Source organism: Vombatus ursinus, unplaced genomic scaffold (assembly GCF_900497805.2).
Source record: "Vombatus ursinus unplaced genomic scaffold, bare-nosed wombat genome assembly UNPS02014813.1, whole genome shotgun sequence".
Lineage (NCBI taxonomy): Eukaryota > Metazoa > Chordata > Mammalia > Diprotodontia > Vombatidae > Vombatus > Vombatus ursinus.
Window position 1 is genome coordinate 15418250 of NW_020954591.1, and position 18419 is coordinate 15436668.

General features: G+C 36.8%; 1 protein-coding gene across 1 annotated transcript in view; it reads left to right on the forward strand.

Annotated features, from left to right (window-relative positions):
* The window catches only part of ATP8A2 (ATPase phospholipid transporting 8A2), a 741784-nt gene that overhangs the window by 472068 nt on the left and 251297 nt on the right, over positions 1-18419 (forward strand). The window contains exon 26 of the mRNA XM_027877570.1: positions 16203-16386. Within this exon, the coding sequence (XP_027733371.1) occupies positions 16203-16386 (184 nt within the window). The remainder of the gene's footprint in view (positions 1-16202; positions 16387-18419) is intronic.

An 18419-nucleotide genomic window follows, 5' to 3' on the forward strand; every position in this document is an offset into this window, starting at 1 on the left:
CAATTTCCAATTCTTTGCTACCACAGAAAGAGCTGCTATAAATATTTTTGTACGTGTGGGTCCTTTTCCCATTTTTATGATCTCTTTGGGATACAGCCCTAGAAATGCTCTTGCTGGATCAAAGGACATACACATTTTTATAGTCCTTTGGGCATAGTTCGAAATTGCTCTCCAAAATGGTTGGATCATTTCACAACTCTACCAACAATGCATTAATGTTCCAGTTTTCCAACATCTTCTCCAACATTAATCATTTTCCTGTTTTGTCATGTTATCCAGTCTGATAGGTGTGATGTAGTACCTCATCTTTTTGACTTTTAAAGTACTTCATTACCTGGCCCTTTCTGCATATCCACTCTTCTTATACCTTACTCCCTTCCAGATACAGTACAATGCAGTTACACTGACTTTCTTGCTATTCCTTGAACACAGCATTCAATTTCCAGCCATTTTTGCTGGGAGGCCCCCATTTCTGCAGCCCTCTCCTCTTTCCACCTCCTGGCTTCCTTTAAGTCTCAGCTAAAAGTCCTACTTTTACAACAAGCCTTTCCCAGTCTTTCTTAGTCTTATATGATCCCTCTGAGATTATATCCAATTTATCCTGTACATATCTTGTTTGTACTAGTTGTTCATTGTTTTTGCCTGTTGTCTCCCTCATTAGACTATGAACTCCTTGAGATCAGATTTGTTTTTTTTTCTTTTCTTGTTTGTTTTTTGTCCTTTATATACTCAGTGCTTACTGCTGTGCCTGACACATAGTGGGGTGTTTAATAAATGGTAGTTTACTGACTATTTAAGAAATCAGGACAATGGTACCAAACTCAAACACCGATGGATCCCTGTGAGCTGCATATTGGCTTTTGTTATTTGTTTTTCAGCTATATCAGTCACGTCTGACCTTTCATTACCCAATTTGGGGTTTTCTTGGCAAAGACACTAGCAAAGGTACCAGCATATTGACTTAGAAAAGGACAAATTAATATTATCTAAGTTATTTTGTTAAACATTTCTCTGTTACATTTTAACCTGGTTCCAGCAATACACCACAGCTGAGTTGCCCTAGGGAATAAACAAAGAAAGAAAATAAGACAATAGCTTCAGCATTGTTGGGGACTACAAAATAAACCCACAAAAATCAATAGCATCATATGTAACAAGAAAATTCCAGAGGCAAAATAGGGAAAACCTCATTCAAAGTAACCACAAAATACATAAAATAAGATCTTGTAGGCAATCTAAGGACACTCAGTACTTCTACATATTCAATTAAAATGGTCCTTAAAAAAATAAAGAATATCTTAAATAGTTGGAGAAACATGCAGTACTTATGACTAGACCATGCCAATATAATAAAAGTAACAATACTACTAAAGTTAATTTATAGATTTAATGCTATGCTAATGAACATGTGTTTAAAACATATGTTTAGAGTTTTGTTTATATTGAACCAACCTTATATTCTTCGAGAAATCCTACTTGATAATACTATATTATCTTTACAGCATGTTATTGTCATTTCTTTGCTAATATTAGCAAAGATTGTGTCAATATTCACTAGGGATATTGGACCATAGGTTTCTTTCTCTGCTTTGTCTCTCCTTGGTCTCTATAAAGACCATATTTGTATCATAGATAAATTTTTTCTTATTGCAGTTTATATAATAAAATTTCCTATTAATTTTTGATAGAATTCATTTGCAAATCCATCTGATTCTTTTATTTTTTCTCAAGGATTTCATTTTATGGCATGTTCAATCTTTTCCTGATACTGGGTTATTTAAATAATATATGCCTTGTTCCTTTAATCAGGATGGTTTATATTTTTGTAAATATTCATCCATTTTACCAAAACTGTTTGTTTGGTGGGCATATAATTGGCCCACAGAAAATAATTTCTGATAACTTTATTTCATCTTCAATTGCTATGAATTCCTTTTCATTTTTGATATAAACAGTAAGATTTTTCTATCTTTTTAAAATCAAACTTGCTATTTATGTATTTTAATAGGTTCCTCCCCCCAAAAAAGGCTAGATCTTAGTTATCAATTCAGTGTGTTTTGTTTGCTTTCATTTTTGTTATTCTTTTCTTTGATTTTCAGAATTACTGTTATGTTGCTTAGTTGAATTTTTATTTATTACACATCTAGGGTTTTTTTCTAGATATGAGACCAATTCAGTGATCTATTCTTTTTTGTGGGTAAATGTGTTTAGAGAGATAAATTGTCTCCCTCTTTCAGCTGCATCCCAAAATTTTACCATTTTGTCTCAGTGCTATCATTGTTTAAATAAAATTTTCTGTTATTTCTTTTATTTTCTGACTCCCAAAAAAATTTCCTTAGGATTAAATTATTCAGTCTCCAATTAAATTTAATCTTTTCTTCTAAGGTTCTTTATTGTGTATAATTTTATTGCATTGTGGTTAGTAAATCATACATTGAGTATTTCTGTTTTTCTGAATTTTTGTGAAGTTTTTGTACCCCACTATTTGATATCTATCTCTATACTTTTTTGTTGTAACTCTATTTTTTGTGAAGATGATATGCAGTTCTGAGAAAAGTGCAAACTTCTGTCTGTTCCCATATAGTGTTAGATATCTATCATATCTAACATTTTAAAAGTTTTAAAGTCCTTATCTTCTTTCTTATCTTTTTGTTAGATTTGTTTGAACAGAATATATTGCATTTCCCTCTTACAGTTTTCTGTCTCCATGCCCTTTCCCTCCCTGCAATTTAATTACATTTTCTTATAATTATTTAGATGCTTTGCCATTCAGTATATATGTGGCATATAGATAAAAACTCATTATGTATGGTACCTTTATGCTAAATGTAGTTTCCCTTCTTGTCTCTTTATTGTGGCTATTTTTACTGTCTCATCTAAAGTCATGATTGCTTCCCTTGATTTTTGAATTCAGCTGATTTGTCATAGTTACTGCAGCCCCTGATTTTAACTCTGTGTGAATATTTCAAGTGTGTTTCTTTTAAGCAAAATACTTTTTTGACATCTGCTTTTTAATCCATTCTGCTGCCCTCCATTTTATGGATGAATTCATCTCAGTCACTCTCACTGCTGTGATTGTTATTTACCTCTATTTACCTCTATCCTGTTCTCGTACCTTCTCCTCTCTTTGCTCTTTGCTATTCTGTGCAAAGAAGGAAACACTGGTAAAAGGGAGTTTGCTTAACAACAGTAATATATAATTAAAATTATCTGTTTCTTCTCCATTGCTTCCCTTCTTCTTGGCTCTGCCTCTCATTACAAGTTTTCAGTCTTTGGTTCTTTCCTTTTAATCCCCATTTTGAGATCCATCCTCTGATAAAACAATTTATTTTCCTTATGACTGCTCACTTATCCTGGCCTCTGTCCCCTTTTGCTTTTTCCCTGTTTACAATGATGTATTTCTACATGAAACTCTGTGTGTGTGTGTGTGTATATTTGTGTGCATGTGTGTTTTCAATCATCTTTTTATTCAACTCAAATGAAAATGAGATTCTAGGGATGCCTGTTACCTCCTTCACCTTCTTCCTTGTGTGTATCCTTTTACCTCCTGCACTCTTTATGTAACATGGGAAATTCTCTCACCTTCATCTTCTCTTCCTCCTCCATTTATTCCCTTTCTCCCTCCTTTAAAGACCATCAAAACAGCAAAAATACTCCCTCTCCGCCTTTCTCTATTCTTTTTTGTGGATAAATGTGTTAAGAGAGATAAATTGTCTGTGGGGAGGGGACACTTTCTTCTTCCCCTATTAGAAGGTAAACAATTCATCAATATAATCCCTCCCAATTGGTCAAATATATTTGCCTTTCTTTGTTTCACTTTACTACTTTCTTTTCGAAGTGTTTATTCTGTTGGGATCTTTTTCTCAAGAACATTTACAAGTCCTTTAATTCATTACAAATCCATTTATTCCTCTAGGATTATACTCCCTTTTACTGGGAAGGATATTCCAGGTTCAGTGTCTTTTGGAATATCATATTACAAGTTTTCCTCTGTGTAGTTTTAGTAGCCAAGTCTTGTGTGATCCTGACTGTTTCTCCTCAGTACCTAAATTCTTTTATTATGGTTATTTGCAGTATTTCTCTCTGACTTGAAACCTCTGTATTTTGGCTCTGATGTCTCTTAGAGTTTTCATTTTGAGGTTTCTTTCAGGAGAATAGTAGATTATTTCCTAATTTAACTTTGTCTTTTGGTTGTAATAGGTCTGGACAGTTTTCATTCATGTTTTCTCCAAGTATGGTATCTTGTTTTAATGTTTTTTTTTTCCCTGATGATTTTTAGATTTTTTTTTCTCTTTGATTTATTTTCTAGGTTCCTTGTTTTGACAGGATATACCCTTCATTTTCTTTTTTTTCCTTTCAGTCTTTTGGGTTTGTTTGAATAGTTCTTGTTTTATTGCAGAATCACTGCTTTTGTTGCAGAATCACCCACTTTAATTTTCAGGGAGTTCAATTCTTGGGTAACATTTACCACACTCTGTTTTAAGCAATGAGTTCTCCATACTATTTTTCCCCTGGCTATTGTTCCCTTCAATATTATATTTTGTATCTCTTGTTTCATTTATTTTATCTGCTTTTATAACCCTTGTCTAAGACATCCTTTTTCCCTGGGGCTCTACTTGTAGAGTTACTCACTTCTTCTGGGTTTTCCTCATGTACTTCTCTCAGTCCATAATATTTCTTAATTTTCTTCTGTTTATTCCTATCTCCAGCTTCAATTTCTAGACTGGGGTTTTGTGCTTGGGTCAGACTTGGGTGGTGTGTGTAGACGCTGTTTGGTCCTAAATGTAATGGCTAAGACTAGAGGAATTGCTAGGTTTTGGTTCATTTTCCCAAGGGCTTAATTCTGGTTTTGTCTCTTACTAGCTCTGTCCCCTTCTCCTTGCATGGCTTCAAACCCAGAGTTTTGTAATCTGGTGGTAATCTTGGCAGGACCCAATCAGATGTTGCTGATTATGCTGGTAGCAGGCCTCCTGTAAGACCTTAGAAGATGCTTTACCCCACAGGTTTGCTATGCTGGCCCTTTCTTCTGCTGTGGCTGGACCATGGGCTGCACTGGGCAGAAGTCTGGCCCTCTCTCCTGTGATGGTTCCTGCTTCAGCTGCTGGTCTGGCTGTTTCCTGCTGTTGGCCTGGGCCTTATTTTAGTGCCTTGTCTTCTGTCAACTCTGCTTTGCCTCTCCATAAAGCTTCTGCAGGATTCTGATAGTCTTTTTGTGATTTATGTTTATATATACATATATATGTATGTATGTATGCATATATGTATGTATGTATATGTGTGTGTGTGTGTGTGTGTGTGTGTGTGTGTGTATATGTGCACATACTTAGTCCTGGATTTATACCTATTTGTCTTTGGGTTTCTTACTGTTAAAGCTTAAATGGAGTGTTTCAGGAGGATGGTTTTTTCTGGGTCCTAACAAGTAGATGCCTTCCTTGAGAAGCCTAAATCTGTCAATTTGGGTTCAAGTTAAGGGGGAATGAGCTCAGAGAGTTAGTAAGAGGACAGATAAAGGGGGTGGGAGGATCCACACCTGTGTTAGTTTCACATATATTGTCTGTGGGGAGGGGAGAGGAGAATAGAAAACAAAAACCTATCATCCTGTTTTCTGCAATGTCTGATTAATTGGTGTCTGGTTCATATTCATAAGAATCTATTTCTTATTATCTTTGTTGGGAGTTATAGGAGACAGACATACTTTTTACCAACTTCTCCATACAAATTTCTTACCACAATTTATCCCTCAGATGAAATAATGGAGATACATTAGACCCTGAGCCAAGGGAACAGGATGTGAAGTATTTTGCCGTGCTGGCAGCTCTCATCTCTGTTTCACTATGGCTCTGTCATATTTTGATTTGAACTGGAACCTGACAAGTAGTCAGGTTGACAGGCCCTGGTACTTTGTGTATAATAGGGCTTAAGGTACAACCCCATCCAAGTAGGGGATTCCTAATCAAATGACCTTTTATTCATTTTGCTTCAGAAGCAGGTAAGAGGTGAAGCACAGGCCTAATTAAAACCATGTTACTAAATATCTTGGTGGTCATTTTCATGGATATATGAACTTATCTGGCTTAGTCCTTTAGGTGCTATAAGACTGCTCTGAAATGTTAAAAATCTGACATTTCTCAGCTTCTTTCTTTTTGTGCTATTTCTGATGACTCACCTTCCCTACAGAAGAGGTCAGGCATGAGATAATTGAAGTGAAGCTTGTGATAGAACCAAGGAGGGGTATATTTACTTCCAGAAAGGCAAACTCCTAGGAGTACCTCGTGTGCATTAATAAAGCATTTCAAGGAAGTAGAGTATCAAATGAATGTGTTTTGTGTTAAAGACATTAAGGTATTTAAATGTGCTATTTTATTCCCTGTTGCATCCTGGGAACAGAAAGATCTAATGTCTCTTATTTAAATCCCAGCGTTCCTAGTCTGCTCTTCCATTCTTCTCACCCCAGCCCAAATAGAAACACACTATAGCAAGTCGGTTCTACTGAATAGAAAACTATATATAATTCACAATAATGAACCCATTAAGTTTTTATGCAATGGGTGATTCAACTTTTAAAATATTTTAGAGGAGGTCCAATTAGCCAAGGTATTTTACTTTTAGAATCCAGGACTAGTCCTTGAACAAAAATTTATCTTCTATAAAATAGCATCAATTTTATACCCCTCATCCTCTCCAAAAGGGAATATTTAATAAAACAATATTTTTGCAGCCAGCCTTGACTGCAAAATCATTATCTGCCTGCTGACATAGACCTCATTTTCAGAAAGTACCCCAAAAGCATGGGCTACTTTGGTATTATGTAAGACTATGTCCCTGTGTCATAGGATCATAGCTCTAATTAGATCTGGAAGGAACCTCAGGGACCATCTCACAGCCCTTCATGGAAGAGGTTTCTACACTGATCTCAAAGAACCTTAGACTGTCCTCAGAGCCTATGATTTGCTTGTTAGTAGAATGGATTTCTTAAGAGATAAGAGTGACTGTTCGGTATTCAATGGTAGCCAAGGTCCAGTGGTATTTCACTATTTCTTTTCTTTTTCTCCAAAAACAATTCACACAATGATCCTAGCTTTAAAAATGTCTTTAATATGGAAGAATTTCAGAGTTTGGAAAAAAAGATTTAGATATTACCTGAGGATAACTTCAGGTGAATAGAGTAGCCAGAGGTGCAATCATTCATGAATTTATATACATATATATTTATATGAATTTACATATATATGTGCTTATTTATTTTAAAATATTCACTTATATATATATATATATACATACATACATATATGTATAAAAAGTATAGTCCGTGCAAACTGAAAAGTAAAGTGTGATTCTGATTAAAATAACTAATCAAAGCAGCCTAGTGGCCGTCTCCTTCCTGGGCTCACCATATTGGCACCAGACTTAGCATAGACACCCAACCAGTTTCAGTCCTGTTGTAACTCAGGTCCCCAATTCAAGGAATCCACCAGCCTCAGTTCAGCAGTAGCAGGGATTATAGGAGTTCAACACCATTTCTAGCAAGAAATGAGTTTTAGAAGGTATTCATCTATTATGTAAATGTGTAGAGTGAGAATATGAGAATAGTAATAATATGCTACTTTTCTTTGCTTTTCATTTTTGAGTACAGCATTGAATCTTTCATCCAGGAATGTGGAAGAGATAGACATTTATATATGAGAGAATTGATTTGAAAACATGGAAACTTTTTATCTTGGCACAATTATAAACTCATCTCTTATCCTTTATTAAATGAGCCTTAGTGTACTTCACTGCTTCAAGAATTCAGCGCTTTCACCAGTGGGGATGAAATATTGATTATAAGCCCCTTAAGTCTCATTGTTACCAAAAAAATCCACCATTTTGAAGCTCTGTGCTCTTAATAATAGCTAACATTTATAGAGCATTTGATGTGTTCCAGGCACTGTGCTAAATACTTTACAATTATTATCTCATTTGATCCTCACAACAACCTTGCAGAGCAGGTGCTTTTATCACCATTTTACAGATGTGGAAACTGAGGCAAATAGAGGTCAAGTAATGTCCCCAGAGTCACATATCTAGCAAGTGAATGAGATCACATTTGAACTTATCTTACTAACTTCAGGCCCAGACTTCTATCTACTCTGCCACCTAGCTGCTCCTTTTCAAAACCTCAACCTTTACTCAAAGTCTTTCCAGTTTTATAGGACCTTTAAAAGCTTATACCATGATCATATAGCCTTCATGATCAGAGGGGTTTCACCTCCTTGTCTCCATGAGGTGAAGGAGGACTTTGGAGGTATACTTATAATGGGAAAAAATAAACCTTCATCTTGAACTTTGAATTGAATATATGTTCCAATGTATTAATTTAGTAGACATTTTTAAGTACCAACTAAGTGCAGAGCTCTGTGCTGGGCAGGGGAGGAGAAAGTGTGGAGCAAGTATAAAGATTAAAAAGTCTTGTTTCATGTCCTTTTGGTTTATCAACCAGTAGAAGAAATGGCATGTGCACATGTACACACACACAATCCATTATAGAGTACCAAGTATGTGAGGTGGATTAGTTCATAACATATCCTGCAAGATTTCATACCATCAAAAGTAAAAGGTAATTCTGGGGGATTTCTGACACATACATAATAACTGTAATTCAAAATAATACATGATAATCACCTTTAAGAATTGTAAAAAGAGTCCTAAAGAGGAGGAGGGGAAACTGGAAGACTTCAGAGAGAAGGTAGCATTTGAGTCCTTAGTGGTCCTATAACTCAAAGCAATGGGTACAAGTTTCAGAGACAGAGTTCTTGACTCAATATAAAGAAAAGTTTCCTAATCTTTAGGACTGCCTGAGAGTGGAAATGGACTGTCTGGGTAAATAGTGATTTTCAAGAAATAGTGAAGTCTTTAGACAGCGGTTAGATTGTCAGAAAGGTTGTAAAAGGGGTCCCTGCTTAGGTAGGGGGTTGCACCAGCTGATCTCTGAGGTCCCTTCAAATTCTAATTCTGTGGTTCTGTAATTCTAAGTTGTGATTTTCAATTATTAGCCTGGTTGAACATATGGTTCTGTTAAATTCTATCTCACACACACACACACACACACACACACACATTGCAGCCCTATTTGCGGCTTTTGTCGATTGAGTCTAAAATAATAATAGCTCACCCTCAAATGAACACTTTTGGTTTAGACACAATGCTTGTGATTTCATTGATGTCAGGAGCTTCAGAGAGGAACAATGACTACTAACACAAATGGTCACTTTTTCTGATCTTGTAATCTGAGAGAATTACCTAGAATAGGGGGTGTCAAATTCTCCAGCTGCAAGACTCCTACAGAGATAGAACCAGATTAAAAGGTAATTGAGGAATGTTTAACAAAATAAATTAAGAAATAAATAAAACATTGGAAACTTAAGTGACCTGCCCACATGATGGGCTAGTGTGTGTCAGAGGTGGGATTCTTAACATGCTACCTCCCTAGAGAGAGGAGGAGGAGGAGGAGTACTTAGTAGTAGTTGTAATAGCAGCAGCTGTCATTTATATAATGCTTTAAGGTTTGCAAAGCACTTTAAATGTGTGTGTGTGTGTGTGTGTGTGTGTGTGTGTGTGTGTGTGTGTGTTGTCTCATCTATGCTTCCATGGTAGATATAAGGTCAAATGCATGGAAATGTATGAAAACTGTAACAACATATTAATTAGTCCTTAAAAACAATTTGCATATTTAATAGAAGCAATAGACTGGGGTTTCATTAGCTATTAAATAAATTGGACCACTCTATTCAATAAGTTCACATAAGACATGGACTGTCATGTCAGGATTGATGGCAGCCTGTCCATCCCATTCTTCGTAAGTGAAAGAAAACAGCTTCATGGCAGGTATAATTTTATTCAGTCTGCTTTATACATAGTTTTTCAAGAATATAACTGGGACCTGGAAGTTGATGTTAGGATTTATAACCCTGAGAAACATAATAAACTCAGTCAGGATAAATAGTGAACCTGGCCCCATGCATAATAATACCCATAACAAATGCCTTAGATGAAGATGAGCATCACCAGAAGATAAAATATATATTTATTGAGCCCCTATTGTGTGCAAGCTACTTTGTCAGATAACTTGCAAGAATTTTCATATACTTGTATGTATTTTTGGAGATTTCATGTGAGAGGATGTAGAAGGGCCAAAGACCACTTTATAAGACTCAGTACAATATTATGTTCTGAAAAAAATTTTTTTAAAAATTATGTTTTGGCAAGCCTGGAACCAAAACCAATGCTGCATTTCATCCTCTATCAGACAACTTTACATGCTGGCAACAAAGAACTGAGAGTGGCCAGTAAATACTGCTTCCTAGCATTTCTTTTATTATGCTTAGACAACTGAAGCAAGAGGACCAGTATGTCATTCAGGAAATTGGTAGACAGAACGTGGTGCCAAGATGTAAGTCAGACTGAAAGATGAGAATAGAAGTGACTTCTAGCCACTTTTTATGAACATGAAGCTTGGACTTGTCACCGATACTTGGATCTGGCTTTTATGTCATTTCATCCATAGTGCCTTTGACATGTACTTAACATTAAAGAGCACGGCAGACAATATTGGAAGTGAGCTCCTTAAGTTTTTCTTTCTTAAGAGGTTAATATATTTTGGTTTGGAAATAGAGTTAAGACAAAGTTTTATTGTTTTCTATTTTATAGTTGCAGTAAGGGCTATAAGGAACATTTTGCTCCTGAGGTGAGTTTTCTAGTTCATAGAATCGCAGAACATCAAGATGGAAGGAATCGTAGAGACTTTCAGTTTTGGTCCCCTCATATCATAGATGAGCAAACAGAGGTCCAGAGAGGATAAGTAACTTTCCCAAGGCAATTAACTACTTAGAGGCAGAGCAGAGACTAAAATCCATATCCCTTTACCACTCTACTGTCAGTTCTATTTTATGGACAATCCACTATGTCCAAGGTAATCTGGTATGTTGCTTGGGTTAGGGAGGAAAGAAGACAAAAATAATGCAACACAGTAATTGATTACCTTATAGAGTCATGTATGCATATAACATAATAATAATAATAATAATAACATAGCTAAAATTTATCCAGCATTTAATATAAGCCAGCCACTATGCTAAGTGATATAGAATTATTATCTCATTCGATTTCATAACCCTGGGAGGTAAGTATTATTATTACCACCATTTCACAGGTGAAGAAACGGAGGCAAACAGAGACTAAATGACTTGCCAGCTGGTAACACAGCTGGTAGTGTCTGAGGCAGGATTTAAATTCAGGTCTTCCTGACACCAGGCCCAATGCTCTATCCATTGTGCCACCTAATTGCCTGCCGATAAGATGTATCCCAAAAACTTTTGGGTTAGATAAATGTAGTAATGAATACAATATGTAATAAATGCTTTTTGACTGACTACTGGCTGATAATCATTCTGTGTTTTGTCAGTACTCTGTTACTTTGACTCTCTGTGGTCCTGGTCTAATTTTTACTTGTCAGCTTTTTAGGTCATGTGGCATTTGGTGAGAAACTCCCATGTTTCATGTTTAAATAAGAGGAAAATGTCTGGAATGTTGGATTGAAGTTGATATATTCTTTCAGAAGCAGAGAGAGGACATAAGAGTGTAATCTATAGAATACAACTCATTGTCATGATACAGCTGAAGGAAACAAGATTCATCCTTGGAGGTATTTCCTTGGTACTACTCTTTTGAAGGACAAGGCAGTAGTGGAATAAAAACTTCAGGCTGAGGGTTGGCAACAGAAATAGGCTGCTTCTCAGGCACCAGACATATAAAGTTCAGAAAAGCTCATAGCCAGGCAATGGAATGATGAACAGCTGCTCACTAAACTGTTTAATAAGGTAGGAGAAAGACTATGATCAGTGTCAGTAGAAGGAGACCCTACACAGATGAATCATGGGTTAGGTGATTATATGTGGATATAGAGATATAAATACTCACACACTTAAGTGTTTTTACTTTTTTCTGTAAATATGTCAATACTTCAGGCATGTGTGATTTCATTGGCATGCATACTCCCTCCATGAACACAGATTGCAATGCTTTTATGTCTGGATGGTCTTCCAGAGTTGTTTTGACAGAAAAAAATCAATCTAATCAATAAGCCTTTATTAAGTGCTTACTGAAAATTCTTCATCCCTTTGTCAACCATATGATGTCTCTCAGAACCTAGTGAGGTTGATTCTTAGGCAACAGACATATAGAATCCATCACTAGTCCTTGCTCTGCCACTAGGTAGCTTTGTGATCTTAGCCAAGTTCCTTAACTTTTTCTGCCTAAGTCTCTTGGTTAAATGTCTGTTCTGTGTTTTATGAAATCATAACTAAAATAATGGCTACTATGAGAGCCAATGTGATACCCTGTGAAAAGAGCACTTGATTTGGAGTCAGAAAACCAGGGTTCACATGATGATTCTTCTGTTTATTTTCTCTGTGACTTTGAAGTGATAATCACTTGATCTCTCTGAGTCTCAGTTTCATCATCTATAAAATGCAAGGGTTGACAAAATGACTTTTGAGATCTCTTTCATCTCTAAATCTATGATTCTATAATCCTAGTGTGGTTGACCATAGTCCTAGTATGTCATTATTATACCACTACTCATATCTTTGCCTTATTTCTCATGTATACCCTTACTTATGTTTGTGTACTTTACATGGGTAATTTCTCCTTTACATGTAAAGTTTAATGCAGTAATTTTCAGTGCTTATGGGGGTGAAATTCACTTATTTATTATTTCAGTTTGAGGTCTAGTTGGCAACCAAGGCATCTGGTCAACCTAAACTTTTTCAGTATTTTTATTCTTTCTTTCTCCCCATGCAGCACCCACCACTTTATCCCACAGCATGCCTTACGTGTTAAAAACATATTGCTTCTTATCACTCTATCTGTATTGTTGCTTCTAAATCCCCTCCGTATTAATCCTGAAGGCTAGTCTTCTCTGAAGTCTTCTGCTACTATGCAAGATCTCCCAATGTAATGCGTTGCCTCAAATAACAAATGTTCATCTCAAGGATTAACCCAATTTTTGTGTTTATCCTACTTATTTCTTGTTGTGGGAAAGTACCCTAGAACCAACCCTCTAACACTGACCTAGAGCTGGTGATTATCTTTTTCACTTTCCTGAAAATCTGAAATTGATTTAGAACAAATAAAAATTAAATTGCTATGCTCGACTACAGAAATGCCTTCAAGTATGTTTGTGTAAGTATACCATAGTAGAAGTAATAGGTTTAGATTCATGACATAACTTATATATTTGTTGATTTAAGATATGAATGATTTTACAAGGTTTTTATCATTTCTAAAAAGTTGAAAACCACTGTCCATGCAAAAAAAAATAATAATAAATTTGATGTGGCAATGATAGCTTTCAAAGGAAGCTATTCAGTTGCTTGAATTTTTTTTAAAGTGAACAGAACAGCCCATTTTAAAAGTCTTGTAGATGACAGCAGTATTTTCTTTTGTAGTCCCTGCCTGTGTGGCCTGAGGCCAGATATGAATTCTGGTCTTTTCTGACTCCAGGCCCACTGCACCATCTAACGTCCTTGATGGGGCAAATAGTATTTGAACTACTTACACATACACATAATGAAAATAGAAGCAGGCCTTACTTTGAGAATGTCTCATCCACAAAAGGTTGGTTGAATTTAGTTGCTTTAAATACAAGTGATTCGGTTTATAAAAATAGGTATGACGTGCCTGTAGAAAGGTATCTGTAATATAGATGCACCTTTATGATGAATTATTATTTTTTTAAAAACAGAGTGAAAGCTTTCTATGTCATTTCACAGGTCAAGAAGGAAATTTACAGGATATTCACTTGAATAAATACATATTTAAATCTTTTTCATTTTGGGTTTTTATTCACTATCAACCAAAATAGTTAATGAAAGTGTAAAAAATACCTAGTTTGTGTCCTCAAACTTACTATAATAGATTGAAGATCAGTATCTAGACATTGTCTTGTGGGAATGTGTATTAAACATGTCATTTGAATACAGGTCACAAGTTTAGGTTAAAAAAGAGAGTTGGCAACCTGACTTCTTCAATACTTAACTATAGATGGTTGAAGAGCAATGATATCTATTCTGTTCTGTAGAAAGTAGCTGTTTGAAGTCTGTTTTGAACCCCCAGTGTGTACTAGAATTATGTTGTTCCTGTGCATTATGGCCGAGGGTATAATAAATCATTGATGTGAATTTAATGCTTAAAAACACTGGGAATCATTTTTTATAGCCCAGTTAGATTCTTTCCCCTTTACTTTTGGCCTTTGGGAGCAGATATCTGTTGCCTCCTCCTATAGCTTGGGCCAACAGATGGACCTTCCCAGAGTAACTCACTTCTCAGATAGATATGATGAGAGAATCAGACACTAGAAATTAGGCAATTTTCTTAACTTATTGCTTTAACTTGGTGCCCAAGCTTGTAACAGTGCTAATAGAACCCTCTCATCTGGGGATCTGAGCTTGCTTCTATTGATCCAGGTCTTTGAATTACTTCAAGTAACAGTCAGTGACAGAACAGGACTAGGGCTGCCTGGGCTTGGCTTGGCTTTAGTTTCCTAGAGGTGGGCAGTCCTTCTGTCATTTTGCTATGGATCCAAAGATTCCCAGTTTGGTGTAGATTCCAATGAGCCATCCCAGTCCTGCTAAATAGCTACTCATCTCCTAGAAAGCCCCCTACCCACTCCATTCTTTTTGAGTTTGGCAAAAAGAGTGTTTCCATACCCCATTATCCTCCCTCTGTCTTGCTGTCCCCAAGAGCTCATTTCTGACAAAAGTGGACCCTTAGGCCTCTCTAGTTGTTACATAGACTTCCTTGCTTATTAACTCCTAGCCATGGTGAGGTAGAAAGTGAAGCAGTTGTTCACTTCATTAAGTTCTAATTTGTTTAAAAGCAGTTTTCAGCCGGTGTTCAAAATTCAAAATTTGTTAACTATTACTTATCAGAGTTGGTAATGAAGAGGTTGGAACAGATCAGCATTTAAGGTCCCTTTCATTTCTCAAGTCCTAGGATTCCATGCCTTTAATATTGCTAGATGTTTGAAAAAGATTACATTTAAGTTAATTTGCTGGGAGTAGTGCTCTTGGGGGTGGAAAATGGTGCCTGATAATACTCATGGGAGGATGTTATGTAACTTCTCTAAAAATTCATTAGAGATTTTTGTAAAGGTTAATTGTTTTTTTTTGCTTGTGTTTTTGCTGGTTTTAGTGGAGGAGTAAAAAAATCTGCCTGATTTCTTTTTAACAAGACTCCAACCTGTTTGTGGAACTCACAGGGCAATAAAATGCCAAGACTGTTTACTTGCCAATGCTGCCAGGATACCCTCGGAGTAATTCAGAAAGGCCACCCAAATAGGTTTCCTTCTTTTAAAGAGTGATTCAGGTGTTTGATTTACCAGTTTCCACCCACCACATCTAAGGACAGACACATGTACAGTTGAAAACTAGTTGGAGCCAAGGATACCAGTAACTTGACCAAAATGTGGTGTCAGCTTCCTGGGTTATGTGGAAATGTTTTGTACTTCAGTAAACCAAGTAGAAAACTTGGATGTATAGGGGCTGTTAATAATATTCATCCTTTAAGCTGCATTTCTGCAGGAGCAGATCTTGTGCTCCCTCATCCTTAAATCTATCCTGGCTCCTTTAAAACCCAATCTCCTTTTGAAAACAAGGTGAAGAGGCTTCCCCTTTTCCCTTTCCCCTTTCCCTTTTCTCTGGGCCTCTCCCACTTCCCCTTGGTCTGCCAGCTCTGTCTTCCTTCTGTAATGGGGAGCACATATACTTCTCTCCCTTGTATAAGGAATGTGTTCAAGACCCACAACTTTCAAAAGTGTTGTCAGTGCTGGTCTTCTGATTATTGGAAAGGCATTCCCCTATGACCTTTGCAACTGGCTGTATTCTAACTACCTTCATAATCTAGGTGTTCACCCAGGCACCTGGGAAGTATGATTACAAATCAGCCTCTGTTGAAGTTAGAGAACACTTGAAAGCCACAAGCTACTGGTGTTTTTTTAAAAGCCTCTTTTGGCATAGGCACTAAAGTTTAAGTATCAAATTAGGAAACTTTCCAATAACTGCCCTCTTCATGCAGCTAAATATAGATTACAGCTGTCTCTTTTGGAAAAATGAATGCAGTAGTATGCTGAGGGCTGACCGGAATTTTCTTTCTATCTTCCTTTACAGAGTATCTCCCTTGCAGAAGTCTGAAGTTGTTGACATGGTTAAGAAGCATGTGAAAGCCATCACCCTTGCCATCGGGGACGGTGCCAATGACGTGGGGATGATCCAGACTGCTCATGTTGGCGTAGGGATCAGTGGGAACGAGGGCATGCAGGCAACAAACTCCTCCGATTACGCCATCGCACAGGTCAGAAGCGTAACGGAGCAGCTGCTGTGGCCTGTTGACAGAGGTGTCAGCTGTGCAGATGCCCTTGGTTGCACCCTGTAGAATTTCTACTGCTTCTTTTGAGGCTTGCCATCTAAAAACAATACCACCAGAGTATCTGGGTTTCTCTTTGGTTTTGATCTTAACATAGTTTGAAGCACCCTTTCCTACAGCTTAAGTTTCTCTCGGCCAGCTGTGGGTCTTGCCCACATTGTTCTGTCATCAGGGAGAGGCGCCATTCATGACAGCTAAGTCTACAGCCTTGCTAATAATAATCCTTCTTCCACCCACATTTGCAGTTTAGTTTAGCTAGTGTCTCTTGGTAAAGAACTTTTGTATCCGTAATAGCCATAATCTCCTAGTTAACTATGTGGTACTTTTTGGTTTGTTTGTTCCACACCCCCAGGCCACCATCCCCTGTTGTAACTGTTTCTTCTCAGTCATTCAAGGATAGTTTAATATGGTCATTTCATTGTTTTCAATACAAGTAACCAGGGACAACTTTTAGTTTAGCTGCTGCTTCCATGAGTTATTTTCCCTGGTATCATCTATTTCATTTGGATTTTAATGATTCCATGTTCAGCAGTAACATTTATAATCATACACACAAGCCAAGACCATCCTGTGTATTCGTCTCTAAACCAAAAGCTCTGTACTGAAAATATCCAACATATTTAATGTGGTCAATACCAAGTCGTACTAGAAAGAAATGCTTTGATCTCTTACTTGGTGGTATCCAAGAGACAAAAAGAATCAACCATTACTCCTGATAGTTTAGACCATATTTTAAATCACCTATCATCAACAAGCATTTCATTAAGTACCTCTTATGTGCCAGGCACTGGAATATAAAGACAACATCCTTGCCTTCAAGGAACTTATAGGGAGATAGACAACACATTTATATACAGATCTTTCCATAACATATCCCCAAAGCAACTAGGGGAGAAAAGGCCCTAGCACCTGATGGGAATCAGGAAAGGCCTCAAGAAGAAGAAGGTTGTGCTAGAGAAGAGTCCCAAAGAAATCTAAAGATTTTAAGAGGCAGAAATATATATGCACCCCAGACATGAAGAATATCCCAGCATAAAGGGACAAAGGTAGAAAATATGGGGTTGTGCAGAAAGAACATTAAGGAGGCCACGTTGGCCCAACCAAGAAGTGAGTAAGGATAAGTAATATAATATGTAATGAAGGTGGAAAAGTAGGTTGGAGCTTCTGTTTTATCCTAGAGGTAGACAATGTAATACATTGCTGTAAAGAAATACTTTTTTCTTCTATTGTTAGTTGATTAGGCAGCTAGGTGGCACCACAGTTCACAGAGTACCAGACCTGGCATCAGGAAGCCCTGAATTCAAATCCAGCCTCACACACTTACTAGCTGTGGACCCTGTTCAAGTCACTTAGCCTTTGCCTCAGTTTCCCCACCTGTAAAACAGGGATAATAATAGTGCCTACTTCTCAGGGTTGTTATGAATATCAAATGAGATAGTACTTGTAAAGAGCTTAGTATAGGGCCTGGCATATAATAAGCTGTATGTAAATGTTCAATAGTACCTTCATTTTGTAGTGATGAAAATCTTTCAAAAGACATAATACTTTTAATCAGCATCAATATGTTTAATAAAGTCAGTCTTCCCTGCCGCTTTTCATTCTTAAAGGGAAGAGTCAGAAGCAGTCCTATGGCACCCCTGGTTTAGATATTCATTTACCCTGAGATTAGGTGATGTCTTGAGGTCTCACATAGTTTTGTGCTTCTTTAACTACACCTAAGGAAATCCTTATGGTCTTGAACAACGTAGGAAATGTTTTCCTCTTTAATGAAGATAAAATTCCCTGAATTAATACTCTGATTGTGCAGACCTGAAACTTGGGCCCAGAAGCATTAGGTGGTCTGCCTGAGGGCAGAGTATAGGAACCATCCTAGAGAATAACAGTTATGTGCATGGACAGGGCAACAGCTATGTTACATATACCCTATGACATGCAACCTTTCCTAGGTTAGCAAAAAAAAA